Source organism: Aquila chrysaetos, chromosome 21 (genome assembly GCF_900496995.4).
Source record: "Aquila chrysaetos chrysaetos chromosome 21, bAquChr1.4, whole genome shotgun sequence".
Lineage (NCBI taxonomy): Eukaryota > Metazoa > Chordata > Aves > Accipitriformes > Accipitridae > Aquila > Aquila chrysaetos.
This window is the reverse complement of record NC_044024.1, coordinates 3,335,323-3,358,246: the sequence shown is the minus strand read 5'-3', so window position 1 is coordinate 3,358,246 and position 22,924 is coordinate 3,335,323. Positions and strand designations below refer to the sequence as shown.

General features: G+C 36.4%; 1 protein-coding gene across 1 annotated transcript in view; it reads left to right on the top strand.

Moving 5' to 3' along the window:
• Nucleotides 1-6,022, top strand: part of CHM (CHM Rab escort protein) — an 80,244-nt gene extending 74,222 nt beyond the window's left edge. Inside the window, exon 17 of the mRNA XM_041119088.1 lies at nucleotides 296-6,022. Within this exon, the coding sequence (XP_040975022.1) occupies nucleotides 296-378 (83 nt within the window). The 3' untranslated portion in view covers nucleotides 379-6,022. The remainder of the gene's footprint in view (nucleotides 1-295) is intronic.
• Nucleotides 6,023-22,924: the final 16,902 nt, after the last annotated feature.

Sequence of the window (22,924 nt, the reverse complement as noted above, 5' to 3'; positions counted from 1 at the left end):
ACTTTTTAAAAACTGGCAATTTATCTGTGGGATTATTAATAAATCAAGTTAAAGAAAGATAAGGTTAATTGAATTTTTAAACAAGTAGCTGTATTATCCTTCAAGCACCTTGGAGCTCATACAATATTCACACCTTTTTTTTCTAAGGAGTGCTTTGATATGTTTGAATTCCTTTTTTAATGAGTACTTTCTTTTTAAGTTGGTTAATTGGATTAACCCTTAATATTCAAACAGTCAATTTTATGCCATTTTCCCTTCTGCTGTTGTATTGCCTTATCTGTATGACTGCAATTAGTTACTGTTCCTTTGGAAGTATTTTCAGCCATGAAGCTGCTACGTCTGCTTTTTCTGGTGATGATGATGCTTAGGGCCATTTGACAGGTAATCATTAGAACTTAGATCCTTGCAGACTATGGGGTCTTTTCTCCTATCATTGCAGGGGGATTTATGTAGGTAACTCCTATTAATGTTAATGGGACTTGCATGTGTAAATCCTCCTTGCATCAATGGGAAAATTGACCCCTGAAAAAAAAATCTTCATGTTAGACTTGCTGATTCAGAAATGTCCAGGCACTGTCAGCTCCTGTGTGGAAGTGTGATGGAGCATGTACTTTGTGCCATTTCACTAAAATGCTCTGAAGAGGACTTAGGGAATTTTCAGGGTTTTTATCTTTTATATTGTATTTTATATTTTCCATACACTTCCAAATCTTAGAGGTCCTTTAACGATTCTCTTTATGTAGCTAGTATCAATTCCACTTTCTGTACTCAGGAGGTTGCATGGCTCCTTTTGCTTTGGATCTCGCTGTATTTTAGGCCCCTCTCTCTCCCCTCCAAATCTTTTTACATCAGCAACAGCTGAGTTGCAACAGCTTAAATTCAAGATCAATTTGCTAGTAATGTATTGATTAATGACAAGTCAGAAATATTAAAATACTGTTTTCACACAATAAGAGACTAGGTCACTTACAATCCATAATCTCATCTGTTGAAAGGATAAAATTAATTTTCTCAACACTTTTTCCAGGCTGGGAGTGGGAGAACATGTGAACTACCCACTTTCCTCGGGTGGTGGAGAGAAGAAGGGAAAGACAGACAAACAAATGAAAATAGCTAAAGCAGGATTGTTGTAGTGGGAGGGGGAGGATAAAATGGGGGCTGTTTGTCATAACCTTCATGCTCTGAGATCAACTGAGTCGTGCACTTTTATTTCCCTTTTTGCTGTGTGAGATTTCTACACAATTTCTAACAGTGTATGGACTCTGGGGAAAAAATATATATGTGCTTTTCAGAATGAGGCGACAACAATTAACAAAGAATGGAATAACATATAAATAGAGTAATAACCGGCACACACACTGAGGACTGCAGTACAAATAAAACTATTATTTTTTGTTTAACTGTGGATATGATTATCCATTCTTTATTGTGTATTTTGTTGCTCAGTCAGTTACTACTGCAGATCTTTTATATAATCCTCTGCAGTACATTTTAAGTTTTTACTTATCTGACAATTTTATATCAGTAGCAAGTCATCCCCTTAAAAAGTAAAAATTATGGTGTCAGAACTACTCAAAACTGCTCCAGAGATCTTTCTTAGCTTTTCTGCCATAATGAATGTTCTCTTCTCCCATTAATTATCAGTAAGCTCTGCAGATTCTGGTGGGTTGTCTGCTGCTGATGCTCTTCTTTATTTTTCCTCAGAATTCTGTGACTGCAATTAGTGCAGTTGCTAATTTTCAAACTAAGGGATCAGGTTACTGAGATCACATCATGAAACTTAATTGATTTGTGTCTCTGTGTGTATGTATATATATATATTTCTTATGACAAAATTATTAACTCATAGAAGTTTATCATTTAAACTTTTGCAGAAATCAACCGCTATAGAATGTCCAAAAGTTAGAATTACCTGCTATTACCAAAACTGTCAAAAATATGTGGGAGAGTTGTGGTGGCAGGGCAGTTGCTTGCATTCCTTGGGTAAGTAGTAATGCGAAGTATCTTTGGTAAGATGTAGAAGTAGTTGAGACACTGGACGTTTGAAAAACTGATGCAAAATGTTCATTTATTGCAACCCAATTTAATAGTAAGATTCCTTCAATAATCAGATGGAAGTCTTAACTTCGGTGTGTATGATTTCAAGAATAACTTTTTTAATGTGATAAAAAGTTACCATAGAACGATACTTTCAGCTGTAGAGGTAAGTAGTAGGAAATGGTCAGCCATGGTGGAAATCATGTCATCAGCCTCATATCTAGCAAAAAAATTACTGTTGGTGGAAACAGAGCTTATTAGCAATTCCACCATTACGTTTATTTACAGGCTGCCAGTTCCTGTTCGTAAGAGTGAACGGTTCTTCAAAATCTGGATGGGGAGCCAGGCAGGAATGTTGTAAATTTCAATGACATTTGAGATTCAGAAAGTTGACAGTGAAGTATCAGGAAGATGCAGTTGTTGACTGCATGGGAGTTCTGATCAGAGGAGACTTTAATAGAAAATACTCTTCCTGTCACAATTCTAACAGACAATATATTTTACACTACTTGCATACATTGACAAAAAAGATGGAAGATATCAACCTGAGTGTATATCAAGACTCAGATGTATTTGACTAAACAATGGTTGCGTAGACAATGGTTGACTCCCAGTGTATATAATGCAGCTCAAGTGGCAGTTTTATGTAGGTGTCTTCTCAATCTTGGGTAAAAGCTTCTTTGAGAGCGTTGCAAGTTTTACAACGGGCTAGTATACTGAATTCAGTAGTACACTGCTTCACCCGATTTTAGTTTTTCCTATTACCTATCTGAATTTTTTTTACTCAAACAGATTAAAGCATCAAGTAGAACTAAAATACTTTCTTAGTGGCAATCTAATCTTTTGATTACCGTAAGAGGCATGGTGCAAGGAGGTTGTCCTGTTAATACAGATAATGCTGATTTTAGGAAATCTCAGAACACCCACATTTTTAGATACAGATTTTCAATATATCATGCTTCCTTCTGAAGTGCCACCCCATAATTCATAATATATTTGGGTCTCTGGAGAAGGCTTTAGTGCTGTTCCTCCATTCTGTATGGTTAAGACTTCAGTAAGTGGAGCATGCCAAAGGCTGTGGACACTCCATCTCAAATAGTCCTGACTGAGAGGCTTCTCTTCTGAGGTGTTACTGCATGATAGCAGTCACCACTGGTGGCTAACAAATGTGGCTTTGGCTTTTATAGTTGCTTTTTTGCTGCTCCAATTTCAGGAAGCTTATTATCTAGTTGAGTACTGGTAACTTTATCTCATTCCTTTTCTTTTGCTCTAAGCATGGAGCTGGACTAAGAAATGCTTCTCTGTTGGAAGTGGTTGTTGTCTCGATCCTGAAGCTGTGTAGGTTAGTAAGTCATATTAGCGCAGTGATAAAACATCAGGATAACGTCATGCTAGACTGCAGTTCATTGATACCTCAAGGCCTAGTTCACAAGACATAAAATCAGTGTGGTATTTGGCTGGTATTCTGTACCCGAGTTGAATGTCCAGACTGAGGAACAAGTTTTTTAATTACTGGCTGACTGGCTTACTCAAAACTTGGAGTCTAGAAAAGGATAGCTTACAAGAGTCTTCCCTCTTAAAAAAACCAATCAAACAAAACAAACAAAAAAAAAACCAACCAAAAAAAAAACCCCTAAAAAACCCTACAAATCCAAACGCTCCTGTGCTGTGTTTTAGACTGTGCGTACATAAGAAACTTTGTGATGGCCAATGTGGAATTCTGAATCTATTCTGTTTCAAACCTGAGCATATTTCTGGAGCTCACCCAAGGGAAAGCCATTTAATCATGATGAGAGACCAGCTGTCAGACCAATGTAACGAAACATTTCTCTGCTTTGGGAACTTTTCAGTAGCGTGAAAGTCACAGCAAGTCATGGTTGAGTCCTTTGCTGTGAATAAATTATCCAGTGAATTCAGCCTTTTTTCCTGTGCAAAAATTGGTGTAAGCCCTAGCTGAGTACCTTCAGTGAATAATTTTTAGACTATAGATTATTCAGAGAAAACCCACTATATGAATCTTGCAGCAACTTACTAGCTAAGTCATGTGGTATTTTCCTGGTCCATATTTGGATGCTGAAATAATACATAAAACTTAATTTTTAAAATGGTGTATTCATTATTATGTCATACATTTTTAAGACAAAAAAATAAAATGCTTTTATGAAAAACAGCGAAGATGCTATCTACTATTAAGGAAGCCACCGTAAAATAACTTATTTGGGTGACAATTGTACATGATGCTTGCATTTTCTTTCCATAGAAGTTTTAAGCCAGGAAATTGTAGATTCCTTTCCAGACTCTCAGTGTGAATCTAAAATGAAAATGTGATCATGGTAAAAGCTAATAGCCCTCTCAGTTACGTTTTAAGGACATACTCATCTCTGCTAAGATATCACTTGAAATGCACACAGTATATAGACTATACATTTAAAAATTTGGTTTGCATCAGTTCTCTTCAGATGGTCTATTCCAGTGTCATTTCTGAAGTGATGTCTGAAAATGCATGCATGTGCACAAGTGTTGATAAAGGAGGGAGGAAGCAGTACTGGAAGAGTAACAACAAGCAGTGGATAATGTATCAACTTGGGATTCAAGAGAAGTGGATATATTTTTTGGCTCTGGCACTGGTTTCCTCAATGAACTTGGTTGAGTCATTTCCCTTTAATGTCGTAGTAAAAAGCTGTAAAATGGTGACAGATATTTTCTGAAGCCTTTCAAGATATCAATAAAATATAAAAGTAATATATGTATTTGAGAAAGAAAATGAACAGTCTTAATGATAACTGTAAAAATGCATAGCAGTAATACTTGAGTAGAGGTGCAAATGATTTTCTGAGAAAAAACCAAATATAACTATTATAATGTGATTGGGATAGCAGATTGGTTATCCAAGTCCTTTTTTCCATCTCTGACATTTTCTGTTTTACAAGTAAGGTTTCAGCAATCAGCACAAACTCTTTGTTTACTGCTTAATAAAAATAACATAAAATTATACTTTTTTGAAATTTTTCTGATTATGCATATTTTGCTGGCAGATTGTAATGCATATTGCTTCATTGTTTAATTAGGAATTAATGCTAATGTCATTAACATTCTATGTGGTAATTCAGTAGGTTGCCTATTTATAGACATAATGAAAGTCGTAATTTTTTTTGTAGTAAAGTGCTTTTGACTGTGCTATTAAATTAAAAATACTCTAACGTGATGTTAGCTTTCAGTTTCATTGTCCATGGTCCAGTGAATCTGAAAAATACTGCTACATGTACTAAACATGGGGGGTTTTAATTTTATTTTTTTTAATAGAGCCTAACTCATCCTTTCCTTTGAGAAAGAAACAAGAAACAGACCAAATTAAGCAGGAGTCTCATAAAACTGAGATCTGAAGTTTAAAATACTGTTCTGCCTGAAGACTATTTGGAGTTAGGACACTGAATTTAAATAAATCAGAATCTTACCCAAATTTTATTCTGTGGTGCTGCTTACAAATCAGGTAATTAGGCAGCACTTCATCTTTCAGTTTATTACCACGAATATGGATGTGTGCTTTATTTGTGGTTATAAAGTGCAAAACAACTGCTGAATTTTGTACTCCATGTCATCTCTTCAGTATGGACAATGAATTCTATGAATTTCTTTCTACACAGCCTTTTTCTAAGCATTTGTAATATCTTATTTGCATAAATGACCTCCTTTTCTAGGAAGGTTTGTAAATAAAAGCAGTGGGATACCTGTAACAAAAATCAATAAGCACAAAAATGTGAATGAAGTATGCTTCAAGGAACTCCTAAAATTGTGTTATGGCCCTATTTTGGATAGTATTTCTTCTGCTGTCCTGTCTGTATATACAGTCTTTATACTGTGAACACATTGTGCATGTTCTTATTTTAGTTCACCTTTTTACAGCTTGAATTACGCGTACTTGTAGGGCTCTATTTCTACACTTTGTAACATGTTCCAGTTTAATTAAACAGCTCTTTTGATTGTGTGCTCTACACTCTTTAATCTTTGAGTCAAACATGATCAAGGAGGTTTAATGGTGCCAGACCAGTGAATAATGCTTGAAAAATAAGTGAGAAGTAATAGAAGGTAAAGAAAATAAATTAAGTGCTGCGGGTTCCATACCTCCATTACGTACACATGGGGCGTTCTTGGTGGCGGGAATGAAATTTGGTGAGAGGCGATGAAGTAGTTTGTACTTCATGGGCTCGGAGGACTTGCGGGCAGGCTGTGGCGTCCTCCCCGTGGCGCCGCCGGCGGGTGCTCAGCAGACGGGGCCGAAGGCAGCCGCTGCTGCTGGTCCGGCCTGGGTTGCGGCACCGGCAGCGGGAGGCCCGCGCTGGCACGCCTCGGCAGCGAGGGAGGAGAGCCCTCGCCAGGTGGGAGCGCGTACGTCCGCAGGCAGCGCTGGGGAAGAGGGTCTGCGTGTCTCTGCTCCCCGCTCCTCTCAGCTGCCGTGCGGAAGGACTTGGCGCTCCTCTCCCATCCGCCTTGCGTTCGTCATCCCTCTTCTGTCCCGTACTTGCTCAGTTACTCCAAAGGGAGAAATAATCCCCCTTCTTCCTAGGTGGTTACGCTTGGCCTTGTCGCTTCCTTCTTGAGAAAATGTCAACAAGCGAACCAAATTTGTGGCGCAGAGCAATGCTGGGTGGCACGAGCGAAGGCCTGGGTTTTGGGGTGGCTCCTCTGAGTCCCTTCGAAGCTTTGCAGTCGATGAACAGTGGCTCCTCTGAGCAAGGATGGTCGCTGCCAAGTGGGAAGTGCTGTTACGGCATCTCAGCGTTCAGCCTGTGCTCACTGTTTTCAGCTCCACGGGACCTGAGGTGATGAACCAGCGCTGACCAGCTCATCCTGCACAGGGAAGACTAAACGCAACTCTGGATGTAAATTTTGGGATTTTGTGGATTTCTAGAGGAATGTGAGGTACGTTTTGAGTTCCTTCTAGGCACTTCTGTGACTGTCATCCTTGGTGATGCTGCAACGAAGACAAAGAACTAAACAAGCTAAGAAAATTGTTCTCTGAACTTGACCAGCGTCTTCACGACGCTGGGCTGAGAGGGGCTTCCTCCAGGAAAGCTTGTACTGCCCTGCTCTCTGAAGGAGCTTTCTTCACAGTGTTGAGTCTGGTTGGGGTTATGCGTGCCATGGTAGCTTCACACTGCAGGGCTTAAACCTATTCTTACTGAAATCAATAGATACTTTTCTCACAAAGCCACTTGGAAAGGTTTTTAAAGGATTATTGGAATTTTTGGATTACCACAGATGAATTCATTCTGTTTCACGGAATTGAATTACAGCATCATATCTGTTGCTAGTGTATTAATAAAATGTATGAAGCCAGCCTTAAAACGTAGTTCCTTTGTGAAGAGGCTTTTTTTTTTTAAGAGTAAGCAGGAAGGATTTTTCAAAGATGTGTATTTTTCTCAGAGTAATGTTGCATACAGACTGGAGATTGCTTCTTCTATTGAATTGCATAATGAAAAATCAATCAGTTTAATGGTTGACAAACTTTGACATTCAAATAAAAATGTTGCTGGTATTTTCATGAAGACCTGTAGGCAAAACTAGATTCAGTGACTTTAATTTATGCAATAGTAAATGTCTGCCAAAACATTGTACAAATGACTGTATAATGAGGCAATAATAACTGTGAGGAGTGGAAGGAAAAGAAACACAGGCCAAATTTCTCAGTTCTTACAGATAATAAAATTTTGCAAAGCTTTTCAATGTAAAATAAGTTTCTACAGCATCTTTTTCAACAACTCATTCTGTTTTGAAAGCAATTGCTCAAAATCATCAAAACACATTTATCTGAAACTGTGGCGTAGTGTCAGGTTACAATGTTCAGTTTTTCTACTTGTTCAGTCGTCTACCCAGACTTCATTTACTTCTTGACCACTTCTCATCTTACTGTATACTCTGCAAAAACGAGCTAAATACAAAAAGCCTTGTTCATCATGGTTCTATATATTTTTCATGTGCCTGTGAGCAAAAAGGAGGATAAGAGAAGCCCTTCTGCAAAGGAGAAAAAGAAAACAGCAAAAGGCTTGACAAGCTGCTGGTTTTGCATGTGTGTTGGTTGTTCTGACTGTTTTGGGTTTTTTATTTTCTTTGATTCAGAGGGGAAAGAAATCCCAGTAAGGGAAGAAGACACCTTTGTTCCTCATTCATTTCTCCTTTTAATGTATGTTTGAACACAGTACTCAGAGGAAGAGCAAAGGGAGTGCTGAGCCATGCTCGACTTTCTGCCTTTAGGCACTGCCATCCTAGAGGCAGCAGACTGGCTTAATAAATCCCGTTAGCCTCTCTTCCTGCTCAAGCATTGTCAAGCTACAAGCTTTTCAGTATCATTTGGTCCAATATATTCATTCTTTCTCCGGTCACCTTTACTTTGCTCTTTCCTTGCCCTATTTCTACATGCTTCTTGGAAATTTCTCCTCCTAGTCCTAGGATAGGCTTCAAGGACCAACTGGATGACCTGTAGTTGTATGAAGAGGTCTCAGACTGGGAGACTGAGGGGCACAGAAGTTTGAATCAGAGAATTGGTGTCTTGGAGGTCCTGCCGTTGACTGAAATTTAATACAACTGAAGTGGAATTCATTTTACCAAAAAATATTCTTTTCCACCCATACTGTTTGATTTCAGAGCGTGGCTGGCTGTTACCCAGGCTCTTGCTCATATAGATGGTAGTGAGTTTTGGCTGTGACCATGTGCGTTGGGTTGTTGGGCTCTTTGGATGCAGAGTCTTTGAGTGTTCCGTTAATGTCAGTAGCAGTGACTGGGGAGTTTTGCCTTGGTTTCCTGCTCTTGGCACTGTTAGCTACTTAAAGTTTCTAAGTTTTGTGCAACTTCCAACTCCCTTCATTCCTGTATGCTCTGGGTGTTTTTGTTAATTCTTTTTACTGTAATTACACCAGCTTGATCCAATTTGTCCTTTTTTTCATTTTCCCTTCATGCATTATCCCAAGCTTTGAATACCCTTTTAAAACTGACTTATAAGATTACTAAATTTTTTTAGTACAATTATGTGTCTGAATTGAAGATACTAACTAAACTAGATATAACTTGTATTGCATTGTCTAACAGGGAAAAATAAAAATTACTCTTCCTGTGCTACATTCCAGCTCTCACAAGGTAACTTAGCTGCTTTACAGCCACCTGCCCTTGCTACTTCAGTTGTGGCCTGCCTCTTGTTTATTTGACTTATGTTTTGTTAAGTTCTTTAAGGTGGTGACTGTGTCTCTTTCTATTTCAGTAATGTCTAATAAACATTGTGGTGCTGTATTAAATAATGTGCCAGGTGACTCACACATTATCACTGGTTAATTGTGTGTTTTGCCATTTCTTTTCTCAAAGGAAATGATCCTTTTCATTTTTGTTTCGGGAAGTTCAGGAGAGTATTCCCTTTTCATTCCCTGGGATTAATGATAATTATGCTTCTTTCCCACCTTTAAAATTCTTCTGATTTTTGTCTTGATATGATGACTGATTTTTAGTATCTCTGTTTTATAACTGGCAAAAACAAATTGATGAAGTTAATTGATTTCCCTACGGCCACAGAAGGAACAAATGGTAGAGCCCAGATGAAAGCATTGTTCCCATTTTTTTCTTTCTAGCTAAAATTAGAGGTAAGTTACTCTGTACCTTTTATATCTGTAGTAATTTGTGTGGTGAACTCCTAGCATTTGTCTGTCAAGGAGAAGTCTGTAGTATGTTTTGTTCAAGAGCTTTCCATTACCACTTATGTTAATGCCTAGATGGAAGCTAGTATGGCAAATGTCTATTCCCAAGTGTAAAAACTTTTTAATTTGTTGTTGTTATTTAAGTATAACCAACTGTGGTATTTATCTGTACTGACATATCTCACAAGTACTTAATTATTTTTAGGGGGAAAATGTTTACGCCATGTTTACACTTCAGAAAAGCTGTGGCAAGGACAGAAATACAGACATGGCTCAAAGTTGCATCCAGTGTGCGAACAGGGACTCTGTTCTTTTGCAATAGGGCTCTGGGGCTTTTCAGCTCTGTTTTTTAAGCAGCATGTGATAAGATTGGGAGCTACTGAAAACAAGGTAAAACCTGTTAGCTGTCCTAGTTTCAGTCATAAGCAAGGGAGCATGTATATACTCAGGTATTTCTTTCCCTGTCATAGATGTGAATGAACTCTTAAGGCATAGGGGTTTTGGTACTTAAAAGTTTAAACAACTACTCATGAGGACACAAGTTTTTCTCAGTGTTTGGGAGATTTATGTTTCCTGTTGACACTTTGCAGCATGAAAGGAGCATGCATGTTGCATCTAAAGAGCAAGACAATATTTGATATTTACTGTAAGATGAAAATCTGCATTAAAAACTCTAAAAGAAAATACAAACTTGAGGAGGCAGTAACTGATTGACATCCACAGACGTCATTTTTCTTCTGTGATTGTGGCATTTCATGCATTGCTAAATGTCATCCACAGCTGTCTGTTCTCTGTGTCAGTAAGCAATACAATATGACAGCTGCTCTTCACCATTCTGTAGCATCAGTTCATTCAGTAATAAGCTTCCACGTGGTTTTATCTTTGTTGTCTCTTTCTTAACTATAAATTAAAATAGATAGTGATTACAATTGATACTGAATTCTCCCCAGTGCCAAGGTCTTGAGCAAGCAGCCCTATGCACTAAATAAGTTATTAACAATAGGTCTTCTCTTCCTTCTTGGTGTGCTACTATAACATACATGAGGTTCCTACAAGCACATTGTGCATTCTTAACACTGTCATATTCTGAACATATACTTACTCTTCTAGCCAACATTAACAATAATTTTTAAAATGTTTTTATTGTTGACAGGTAATACTGTATTTTGTACATAATATCTTTAGAATGGATGTATGAGTAGAAATGCTGGCTTCATATTCTGAAGTTTACCTTTTTTACCAGTGGTATATAGTTTGGAGCGTATATAACAAGCACAGGTGGAATTGAGTTTTTAGGTGAGCCCTTTTCTTGTATATGATCATTGTTACATGACTGGTTTTAGGAAAACAACATATTTATTAATTTTTTGTCAAGAAATATGGCAAAATCATGCACTCCTTACTGAAATGTCTTTACAAATCATTGCTATAACAGTGTATTTTTAAAATGATTGTATGCATTCTGAATCTTTTCTGATTCTACCACTGTTGTAAGTTTTAAAAAAAAAAAATCTTTAAAAGTTATTACTGATGTTACTTAGTAATGCATAGGCTTAGCTTTGATATATTTGGTATCTTGCTAACCCTGTTAAGTAATAATTGTCAGTAATTGGCCTTTTTTTTTTTAATAATTAATATAGCTATAGTAAGTGCTGTAATCTAATACGTAAAAAAACATAAAATACAAGATTTTTTCCAAAGTTCTAATTTAGAAGTAGATGCCTGGCTTCAGTCAGGTAAGAGGCTGGTATCAAATGCTTGCTTCTGCCTTTGAAAACTTACCACTAAAACTATTCTGGCAAATGAAGTGATATGCATAGTATATATTCTTGCTTTTTTTAATTGACTCAGAGCTCCTCAGTTGCAGTAGATGTGCTACTGCAGACAGCTGTTAGGAAAAATCTTTTAGATGTAATGGTAGAGGCCTATGATTTTTTGAGCCAGAAGGACTGAATTCTGTCACTTTACAGCTCTGAAATTCTGTGTACCTTAATTTTCAGACTCCTGCATCTTTGAAGTTGTAGGTGGTACAGATTTGGCTTAGGTCATTCTTTAAAAAATGTCTTTTATCCTGAACTGTAAGGGAACCAATACCAACAGAATATGAAAATGTTAATCAAAAAGGCTTAAGTTCTTACACGTGTTGATTTGCCTGGTTATATAATTTACACTAAATATCATGCACTGTATGAGATATTTCATAAACTAAGAAATAAGATTGATACTGCTGATCTACAAAATGAGTCTGTTTCATGAAAGTTAGGCAAAAGATCACTGAACTGAGACTGCTGTTGGCTTCAAATTCATATAAAGCCCAATACACCAGCAAATAATCAGTGGGTATTTCAGATGTTAGATGAATAGTTGACATCTCTTTCTTCTTACAGTGATGTACTTCTAGGTATACTCAGTAAGCTTTCTGTAATGTCAGACAATGATTATTTATGTGAAAAATGAGTTGCAGTGGCTTTTTTGTATACCACCATCTTTTTTGTTCATTGCCAAAGTGTAAACTTACCATTTAAAGGCAGTCTCACAGAGTAATTATAGTGAAAAGGAAGACTGGGAAACACTGAGTAACATGATGACAAAGAAAGTGGGTTTTAGAGTCAGTTTATCTCGTGCTGAAATAAATAGGAGTTGCATCAAGTAGGGTTCTTCAGTTTCTAAATTAGTTGTTCTTTAGATATTGTATCATTTGATTTTCATATGAAAAAAACCAGCTCCTAATTACATTTTCAGTCTAATGAGCTCTTATGTGAAGCTTGCCTGTAAAATATTTTATTTAAACGTACTTTAACACCAGAAAATTCAGACTTGTCAGGGAAGGAATCTAGCTTAAAAACACTTCTGAAACTCTGTGCAAGAAGATACCTTTAGCCCTTTGTGTCTGAGTTAAGGTGAACAGGTTCAGAACTGTTATGTTTTTCTAAACTCAGCTTCAATTTTGGCAAGCCATCCTAGATTGCTCTGTAGGTAGTGTTGAAGTTGGAGCTTCATAGCTAAATAACCATCAGCACACGAGTATGTGGCTACATCGCAAATAATTAAAAATGATGCAACAAAACTTTCTCACTTCTTCCTGACTAAAGCATGCTTTCTCAGCAGTAGAACTAAAACAGTTTGCTAACCTCCAGCATTTGTGTCAGCAGCAAAATTGAAAGTATTTTTTGTCACCTGCACTGCTGTCAGCAGAAAAAAAAAATAGAAAGTAGAGGAACATAATTTCAGCACTAACATAAGTATCAGAATGATTTACCTGTCTGTTCTGCTTCACTTTCATCTCAGCTTTCAGGGCTTCATTCATCAATCTTTTATTTACACACGCATATCTCATTTTTACACAATTTCTTTCTCCCTGACCAGATGGCTGCGTTGTCTGCTCGGTGTTCATCAAAGAGAATGAGAAAATACACGGATGCGTAGTGTCATCTGGGTAGGATTTGGCTAACTCTGTTTTTCAGCAGCAGTTTTGTAAGTGTTCAGATAATGAAAAAGAACACTTAGACATTTCAGAAAAATACCACAAAATCCTCAGTCTTAAATGCATTACTTATTTTTATCTATATGAAAAGATTATCTCTTAGTCTAGGCACCTGTGTGTTTCATCACACACAGCCTTTAAGTGGCAGCAGTTTATAAAACTGAAAGCTGGTCAAAAGAAGAAAGTTACATCTTAAATAAAATGAAGAACTATTTTACTATTTTTTTTAATTGCTGATATTCATTCGAATAGCATATACAAGTGGTGCTGTAGTTCAATTTATATTTCATCTATAGTACCCATTTTGTCTGTATAAGTTCTGGTTTTAGAACAAGCTTAGCAAGTTTGCTTCCAATGAGCTTTTCTTGAAATGTGTAGAACATTTTAGGAAGAAGCTTTTTCTATTCTTAAAATGCTTTCTAATCTTACTCTTACTCTAACTTTTTGCAAAATTACTCTTGCCTAATTTCACGTAACCTGTCTTGTCTGCAGTATTTCTAACAATTTTTTTGTTGCATTCTTTGCTGCTTAAGTGCTATTCACATACAAACTTAGCCTATAGAATTTAGCTTTAGTGTGATCCATTCATTTTTGCACCTTGTTTAAAATTTAATATATACACAGTAGAAATAAATATTAGTAATTATGTTTCCAATTTTTATGAGTCCCATCATTGTAAATTAGATAGATTCTAAGTGTTTATTTCCTCTTTTTTTACCAGACTCAATTTCTAGCTTTTGTTTGATAGTAGAGTTTGTGATTGGTTTGGAATTACTTATAGGCGGATTCACTTGACTAATCCCAGGCAAAGAATGGAAAAGAAGAAGTTTGTAGCAAATTCCATTTCATTCCTTTTGACAGTCAGCATTGTATTATGGATGACAAGTACCATTAGATGAATTTTATATCATTCTTCAAGATTAATGTTCATAAAGGTATTTGTACAGATGTAATATGTATTTCAGATGCAAGTTGTTGGCTTTGCTAAAACACAACACATTATGAATAGGACACATGTAAAATGGATTTAAATCGGCTAAGAGACCTCACAAAGGAGCTAACAATGGGAAATAGTCTTTGAAAGGCAGTATTTCTGGCAGGGTAGAAAAGTATTATGTTCTTCAATATTCTTATCAATAATGTAACATAAATACTCTACTACCACTCAGAACATTTGCCACTGACAAAATGATTATGGCTTAATAAGCATTGACAAGGACAGAGCCATTATGCATAGTAATACAGCTTGTAATGGTAAGCATTGGCCATTATAATAAACTACATGTTAATGCTGCTGTAGTCAAATGTATTCGTGTAGAACAAGGAAAATAGGTTATAACTGCAGAACAGACACTATGTCCAGGAAGGAAGTGACTTTGAAAAGGCTTTAAAAATAATGGTAGTAAATGACTTGACAGAAACTCCCAGCAAATGCTATGTAATACAGGATAAATTTGATAATAATATAAAAATTGCTTTATGCACTGCTGAGGCTAGTATCTTTTCATTTTTGATTCTGCAGTGTGTTCTCATTAATTCTAGTATTTAAATTGTAAACAATGTTGAGGAACTTGCAGAATGTAGAGAAAGAGCTTCAAATGTGAGTCAGGCTGGAGAAACACCTGTAAATTAGAGACTTCAAGGTTGGCTTGCTGAGCTACTAAAAAAGAACTTAGTAAGATAACTGTTAGCATACAAATAACTTCATTGGATCAAGGTTTGTCTACTAAAGTCTCTTTAACGCAAACACAGCAAGAACTAGAACCTCAAGCAAAGTAAATTCATAATTGAAAACTGTGAAACAAGTAACCAGAGAAAGTAATGGCTTTTCTTTCTCAAAAAGTCTTCAAAGTCTGAGTTGCCTTACTGTAAAGTATATGAGCCTATACCAGGCATATAATTTCTGAATATTATAGCTCTGATTAGAGAGATGTGTTTTAATTTATTGGTTAATTTACTGAAAAGGTATGCTGAAAAATGGGTGGAGAAAAACAGTGCCTCAAAACAGCAGTCTCTCAGGAGAAATTGGAGGAGTTGAAGGGAAAATGCCCAAACTGTTTGCTGTGGTGATTTAATCTGCTTTAGAACAACCTACAAAACTGTTTTTGCTTAGACTGGGAAAGAGCTGATGGACATAAAAGAGTGCAAGAAACTGAGCAGAATTGAAAGAGATATTCTGTTAAATGAGAAACAGCAGTCACTGAAGTGAAGCTAACTGAAACATAGCCCTCTCCTTTTATTCTTTCCACTGAGATTGCCCAAAGAAGCAAGCTCTGCTTAAACTGGAATGTAAGAAAAAATACGAATTTAGATCATTTATTGTTTTAATATTTTTAGAAGTTTTATATCTACTGCTGAAGAAGACTTCTGGCTCTGAGGACTGCTATGTCATTTTATACCACTTAATATGTATTTCCAGAGGAAAAAAATTGAAATGCTGAAATGTAGTCAGACTTGAAGCTGGGTATATACAAAATTATGTCTCAGGGCTGAAACTTGGAGAGAAATACAAAGTTCTCTGAATATGAAACAACGGGGGGATAGAGATTGCAGTTGGCCAGTGTCATAGTTAGTCATTTTGCTTTCAAATTCTCCAGAGTCTCCTTTGGTCTTTTTGACTGAAAACATAATGCTAGAACCCAAGACGCTTAGTCTGTCTTTTCTGTGCAAGCCCTTTAAAGATCAAAATTCAAGAAAAACAATGACTGCAGCTCTAGTTGTAAATAGTCACAAGATCCATCTGTGACATTTATTTTAACTACGTCTATTGTTTCACATTATTTCGATGGAAGGAATGTTAAAAATTAAGCTGTTTAAAAAAAAAAAAACAAACCACTAGTTTCTTGCAATCTGTGTTAGAGTATTGAATTTTTCTTTCCAGCTTCTGCTAGAACTGGATAGTAGTTTTAATACGTAAATTTTTGAGTAAAGGTATAAGAATTTCGAATGCTTTAAAAGGCTCTTTCTGCCAGTAGAGATGTAACAGACTACTTTAGAGTCCTCCTTTCTCCACTGTATGTAGAGGACACTGCCATCTGGAGAAAAAAAAGAAGAGAACTCTGTGTTACACCTGATGGCAGCAAACAGCTAAAAATTCAGAGTTCACTAAGTGACACGGGACACATTTTCTTGGGGCAATCTAATAGGCTGTGAGGACAGCAGGGCATCACTTACACAAGAGCAGGACAACTGTGATTTTGTTGATGGAGTGTCCTCAGCAGGGCATCTCAGGTTTCAGGAATGGTCCATGCTAACAATAACTATCTTTCTGAGGCTGTGAACTGCCTTGAAAATGAATATGAGCCCTTGCAGCATAGAAATGAGGAACTTCAATTTCTGCTGAATCATTTTTCTATGTCTTGGAAGAGAATAGCCATGATAGATGCAATGCAGTGAAAGAACAGGAGCTTCTGGAGTTCCATGCATATCAACAAGTTCCAAAACTGCTATCCCTCCATCTTTATTATGATATAAAAGCTATCAAAATCCAAATACCTCCTCTCCCACCTCCTTTCAACATTATGGAGCTTAATACATAGCATAGTTTGTTAGTTTGATAGTATTTTTATAATACTGTTGTTAGTACACATCTGTGGGGTGATGCACACTCGCAAACCTCATAAATAGGGCTGATATTCCCATTTGTGAGGACAGAAAACTCAACAAGGAGGTTGTTACCTGCCTAAAATCACATGAGATTTAGGTATTTGGGGTATCAGTGGCTTAGTCCACAGATTTACTGCTGCATAGCCCACAAAATCCAGAGTTTTCACTTAAGGAAAAAACACTTGAAGTAAAACTGCATGTGGGAGGGAAAACATTAAGTAAATTTTCAGGATGGTAGTTGTAACTCAGTTCTAACCAGTCACAACAGAGCTCTGGATACTTCTTCGAAACTGTCAGCTCAGTGTTGCTGCTATGCCCAGCGGCCACCCATAAAGAGAAACGTAAACCTTAAGAAACAGAAAACAAAAACCTAAGGCACCCTTCTGCTAAGGTAAGACCTTACTAGTTATGAAGTTCACACATGTCTTGCCTCAGAAATACCCTTACTTCCAAACGCATTTTGAAAAAACAGAAAAGTTGTAAGACGACAGTGAAATAATCGGCGGTATGGGGCAGGTTCCTTACAAGGACGGACTGAATAGACCAGAACTCCAGAGTTTGCAGAAGAAATGCATGCAGGGTGATCTAGCAGAAGGCCTGTAGCATCATGAATGGTTTGGAGAAAATGTTTAGAAAACAATTTTTAGTTATTTTTCATGGTACAACAGATAACAATGTGGCAAGGCATTATCAGGCATAAGAGAAGTTAATATCTCTGTGGCGTGAGTTTGGGGTTGTTTTCAGTTAATTTTTTTTTTTTTTTCTTCCAGAAAAGTAGTGGCTATTCATTAGTCAGAGGAATGGAATAATTTTAAGGGTCTGCTCAGGAGAATGTGAGTAGACAATCAGTTTTAAACTGTTTCTAGTTCTTTCGTTCTGTCTTTAACAATAGAATTTTAAAGCTGTTTAGCAATGTAGAAACATTTTTTCCTTCAGCGGTGAGTGCTAAGAATGTTAGTGCATTGAATCTTGATAATAAACCCAGGTTCTGTATTTCTTACGTAAGGATTTTTTTTTTTTAGAAGTTTTCACTTAGTTTACAAAAGGCATTTTCTAAGCCTTTCAGGTTAGATCTAGTTCTAAGGACATAGGACATACATCATTTAGGAATGATAGCTAGCTAATCATTATGTTTTCCTGTACTTTCAAATCTTTTTTGACAGCTACGGTGTCCTTAACTACTAATTCAGAGAAATGAAAAAATCCAGCCACAAGAATATTTAATTGCTATAAGTACCTGCTAACTATTAATCTCTGCTAGCATACAGTAATATAATAAATTTTGTATGGGTATACTGATTACCACCATATGATTATCAGGCAAATTACTTATCATCAGTGCTTTTCCAGTGGATTCAAACACAGTGCTGCTATTACTGTACTAAACTAAGCAATGAAATGATTTGTTCTGGAGTTCAGTTGTCAAATGCCAAGGAAGTCACTTTTCCCTCATGAGTGGCATATAGCCTTCCACGTAACCAAAAGCTTGTTGTGCGTTCCTGGAATTCTTAAGCTCTTTAGTCACTACAGGATTAGAGTGATTTTTTTGGTGAAACTTCAGATTTAGTGACAACTACACAGAAGAGTAAAACTTTGTTTCGGTTCAGATCTCCATCTTTTTTAAAGTAAATGTGAGTGCATGAAGGAATGGTAAAAGCTGTGGTTTATAAAAAGATGGAATATGGCTGTGTCTTGAAACTGCCATGTATTACGCATAGGGACTGTTGACAGGCCATGATGGAAACATGTTATATCAGATTATAAGCTAGCCTTGCCTACCCTAACTTCTTTGACCTTAAAGATAACTCCAAAAGAGAGCGTGTTTTCTGATTACCTTAAAGGTAAAATAAATAATTTTGTGTTAGGCAGAGCATTATCAGATGACATTGGGAGGCAGAATGAAAAGAGGCTAGAAATAGGGAGGGGAGAATGTGCAATGATAGAGCCACTGTTTTAAAAAAAGCAAGAAACAAAAAGCCACTGAGGAGACAAACTGCTAGTAGATTACAGTTGTCATTCTTGATTACGTGAATCTTTCAGGTATTGTAGTATCCTGTTGTGAGTCACAGGTGGTATCAGATGCTTCCATACTGAAATCTGCAGAGGTGCCTTTTGGGATCTTTGTAAATGCTTTTAAGACACAATATTTTTAGCATCAAGGTCTACATTATATGCCCAGCTTCTCTGAAAGTCTTAGTTGGGGAGCTATCGTTCCTCTGAGCTACCAAGATGCTGATCACCCACAGTAGGATTTCTGTGGAGACATCATTCAGGGAACACTTTCTATTAAGTAAGTATGTGGGTTTTCTTAAAAGGATATCTTATAATCATCTTCTAACAAAAAAATTATCTTGAAAAGATGTAGGTTTTTTGGTTTGGGGAAAAGATATAAAACCTTTGTAAAATTAATTGGTACAATTGCAGATGTGAGTAATTTTTATAGAGATGTGTAGTTCCATGTTAATACTAGTAAGATCCTTTTTTCTTGTGATATCTGTTGGCAGTGCATTTCACAGATTAATTGTAGTTTAGGGGTTTTTTTAAGAGTAGTGTTTTTTTAGCTTTAAATGTACTTCTTTCAATTTTCTGCCTCAGTTATGAAAGTAAACAGAAGCATTTAATTTACCTTCTTAAATGTTTGCTATTTTATCTCTATCATGTCTTCTCCTACTCATCTCGACTTTAAAGAAAAATGTCCTATTTTTCACTCATATTTTTTTCATAGCTTTGATCATTTTTGTTGCTCTTCTCTAGAGCCCTTTGGTCTGTTCTGTACTTTTTTTTTTTTTTTTTTTTTTTTAAAAAGACTGTGACCAGAACTGAAGACAATGAGGGAGGAAGCTGTTTTACTCATAAGATAGACTCATAATAACATACCTTCTGCTAGCAAAATAAACTTGCTTGACTGAATAAAAAAAAAAATCTCTTTAAAATTCCTGAGACTGCTTTCTAAGCACTCGATTTTAGTATTCTTGGTAGATTTATAATAGTGAGTTTGCCTAAACTTCACCCTTGCACTTTTTTTTTTTCCTTTGCTGCTCAGTATCTGTTTAGGTTAGGATTTTCCAAGGATTTAAAGGACTTTCTGGTACCTTCCTCCCATTGAATTTCAGACTCCACTAGACTCCTTTGAATAGCCCATTCTTACTGAAAGACATTTTCCTACTATCTATCTATGTATGTTTAAAGAGCTCTTTAGATTTGAAAGAAATAATGTGAACAACTATTTCTTTTAAGGATTCATTCAGGATTTGGACTCCTACCTATATGTTTGTATGGATCTGTATTTTAATTCCAATCCATTGCTTTTAAATGGAACAATTTCTTTTAATTTTAATATTGATGATTGTGAACACTGAACTTACACGTGCAAACGTGGTAGTCATGTCTGGAAGAATTACCTAAAACCTCCATGTGAATACAGAAAATTTTTCACACTGACTCATTTTTTAAATTATAACCTACAAACAAATTTTGTAATTCTTATTGAGGTAAGTGTCATGAAAGTATACTTACATGTTCCTGTCTTGTTTTATACTGCTTTATTTTATCTGTATCTCTAGCAAAGAACTCCCTTCTTTTCCTTTTCTTGTTCATTAAAAAAATCAGATTACTTGGTAATGCTAGTGTTCATTGCTTTGGCTCATCTGGATAAGAAATAAGTATGAAATTTCCAAAAATATTGTGTCCAAGTGACCTGGTAGAGGAAAAAAAATGATTTCTGATTAAAAACCAAGACCAGTTAGGTATGCAAGACTGCATCTAATTTATGCATGCAGTTGCCATGACTATGTATGCACATTGGATAATTGCTAGCACAAATGACTGCTGGCATTTGCACACACATTTATCCAATTAGTATGTGCAATCAAAGTAATTTCATGCACAAATTAGTTGCACAATTGTGCATGCCTTCTGCACATGTAATTGTATGCCTAATTGGTCTGAAAGTCTTGTTCACAATGTGTGTCTTGATTTTTATTGCAATATAACATAAAAAACTGTGAATTTTATTTGCAGAAATGCAAATTTTGTGTAATGTTAGCATTTAGAAAAAACTCCAAACTCTTTTTACTAGATTTCACAAAATAAACATTTCCCTGTGTGCTACCTGTAGGCAATGTGAGCTTGCATTCCATAAATTAAATGACAGTTGAAAATTAAACTTGCCTTGAGTTTTTAATAATTGTAGCCTTAATAAATCCTACAAATCATTCTATCCTTTATGTAGAAATAAGGCCACAAAATTGCACCATTTTTGTTCCTTATATGCTACATATAACATTAAAAAATAATACTTTATTATGAATGCTTGCATGCAAAAGATGTTAAAAATATCGCTAGTTTTATATTAAAAGAAAATGTATTAAGCAGTATATTTAGTTCATAAAAGCATGAAAGCCCTGTAGAAAAAAAATACTGGAATCAGTGAAGTCATAATTTCATTTGATACAATTATTCCACATTCAATTATATGTTCAAATCAGGGCTTCTTTAAAAATGAGTTTATTTGTTTTATAATCATATTTACTGAAATAAATTTTTAACATCTTGATTATAACAAGGAACTCAAAGAGCTTAAGAAGGAAGCCCTGTTTTTCTTTAAAAGTACCATCAAAATGATAAGTTTTGACCAGACTGTGTAAAGTAATTAGCTAACATAGAGAAACTTCGTGACCATCTATAACATATCTATTGTTTTATTATCTATAAATCATTTAATTGCAAAAGTTTTGGCATGGCTTTTAATATTTCCGATAATGTGGTACAGTGTTTTCTGTGTTTTCTCATCTTGCATCCAGTGAGAGGTAGGCATAGGAAAAGAGATTATGGATTGTGGCTTGGAAAATGTTTAAAATAACAACAGAGATATTGTCTGCCTTTGAATTTTCCTGGATTATTGTTGAAATGTTTTCTTTGGTCTGGCAGTCCTAAAAGTGGTTTTCCAAAACTAGCCCAAAACTTGCTTTTCCAAGACCTAAAAGTGGTGTTCCAAAACTTGCTTTTCCAAGAGGAAGGGCTGTCTTAGTTAAGCACACAGTATCAAGGAGAGTTAATAGGTCGTCAGGCACTTACTGGCAGATAAGAGAAGCTGATAGTAATCTTCAGGGCTTTCCAATATGAAAAAGCTTTTCTTATCTACCTTTGATGTGCCCTAACCTTAAGACCATTCTGGTGATAAAAGTGTAGAGAGATGTTTCTTGCGATTTTGTTAAAAGACACTGTTTATGCCACTGTCACATTGTTCAGTGTAATTCTGATAGCATGGCAAAATTTCTGAACCATTCCCAGACGGTGAGTCTGCCCAGGCAGGGTCAGCAGCGTGTGGTGAACCAGCACCTCTTGGAGAAAGAATCCAGTTGTTGACTAAATAGCTACGAGAAGGAGCAAAGAGTCTGGAGCAGCGCTGGCCAGGTGGAGACCCCTCACGTGGCTCCGGTAGCCAGTCTCCCGGCTACTTAACTACTACGCGAGTTAGTTAACATTTAAGAGGTGGGACACGCAACACCCACGGGACATGCTACGTGACACAGAGAACATGCCGTGACTTTGTCTTTGGCTATGCTTTAATGTGAAGCTATTCAGGTATCCCCTTTAGCATTTGGACCAACAGGTTAAAGTTGTCTTTTGCTGCTTCTTCCAGTGTAGCTGAGCTAGGGATGAGTGCTGATGGCTGTCAGCCTGGCATTTTCAGATTCAAATCCCAATAAGGATGCTTTGTTTGAAGACATTTATTCATGCTTTTGTTTTTAATAAAATGAAAGAACTAATAAAAATAATCCAACATATTAGAAAGGTAAGTTACAGAGTTCAACATTGGTTATTTGGGAAGCGGTTGTATAAGCACTGTTTATTTTCTTCTGTTAATACATGGTATGTAAAGATAACAGTCTTGCAGCAGAGGCCCTCTTCAGTCTGTGTGCAGGTAACTCTCTTTCAGGGAGTGACAGGCGTTTATGCTGCGAGCTTGCTGCCTGCGGGGACAGTCCCGTGTTTACACTGGAAGCGGCCAGTGCACCAAACCAACCCACCCAACAGCCCCAGAGGACTGTAAGTGAGGGTGGTCATGTCCCCTCCTTGTAACCCATAGGGTTTCATAGGGTTCCCACAGAATGTG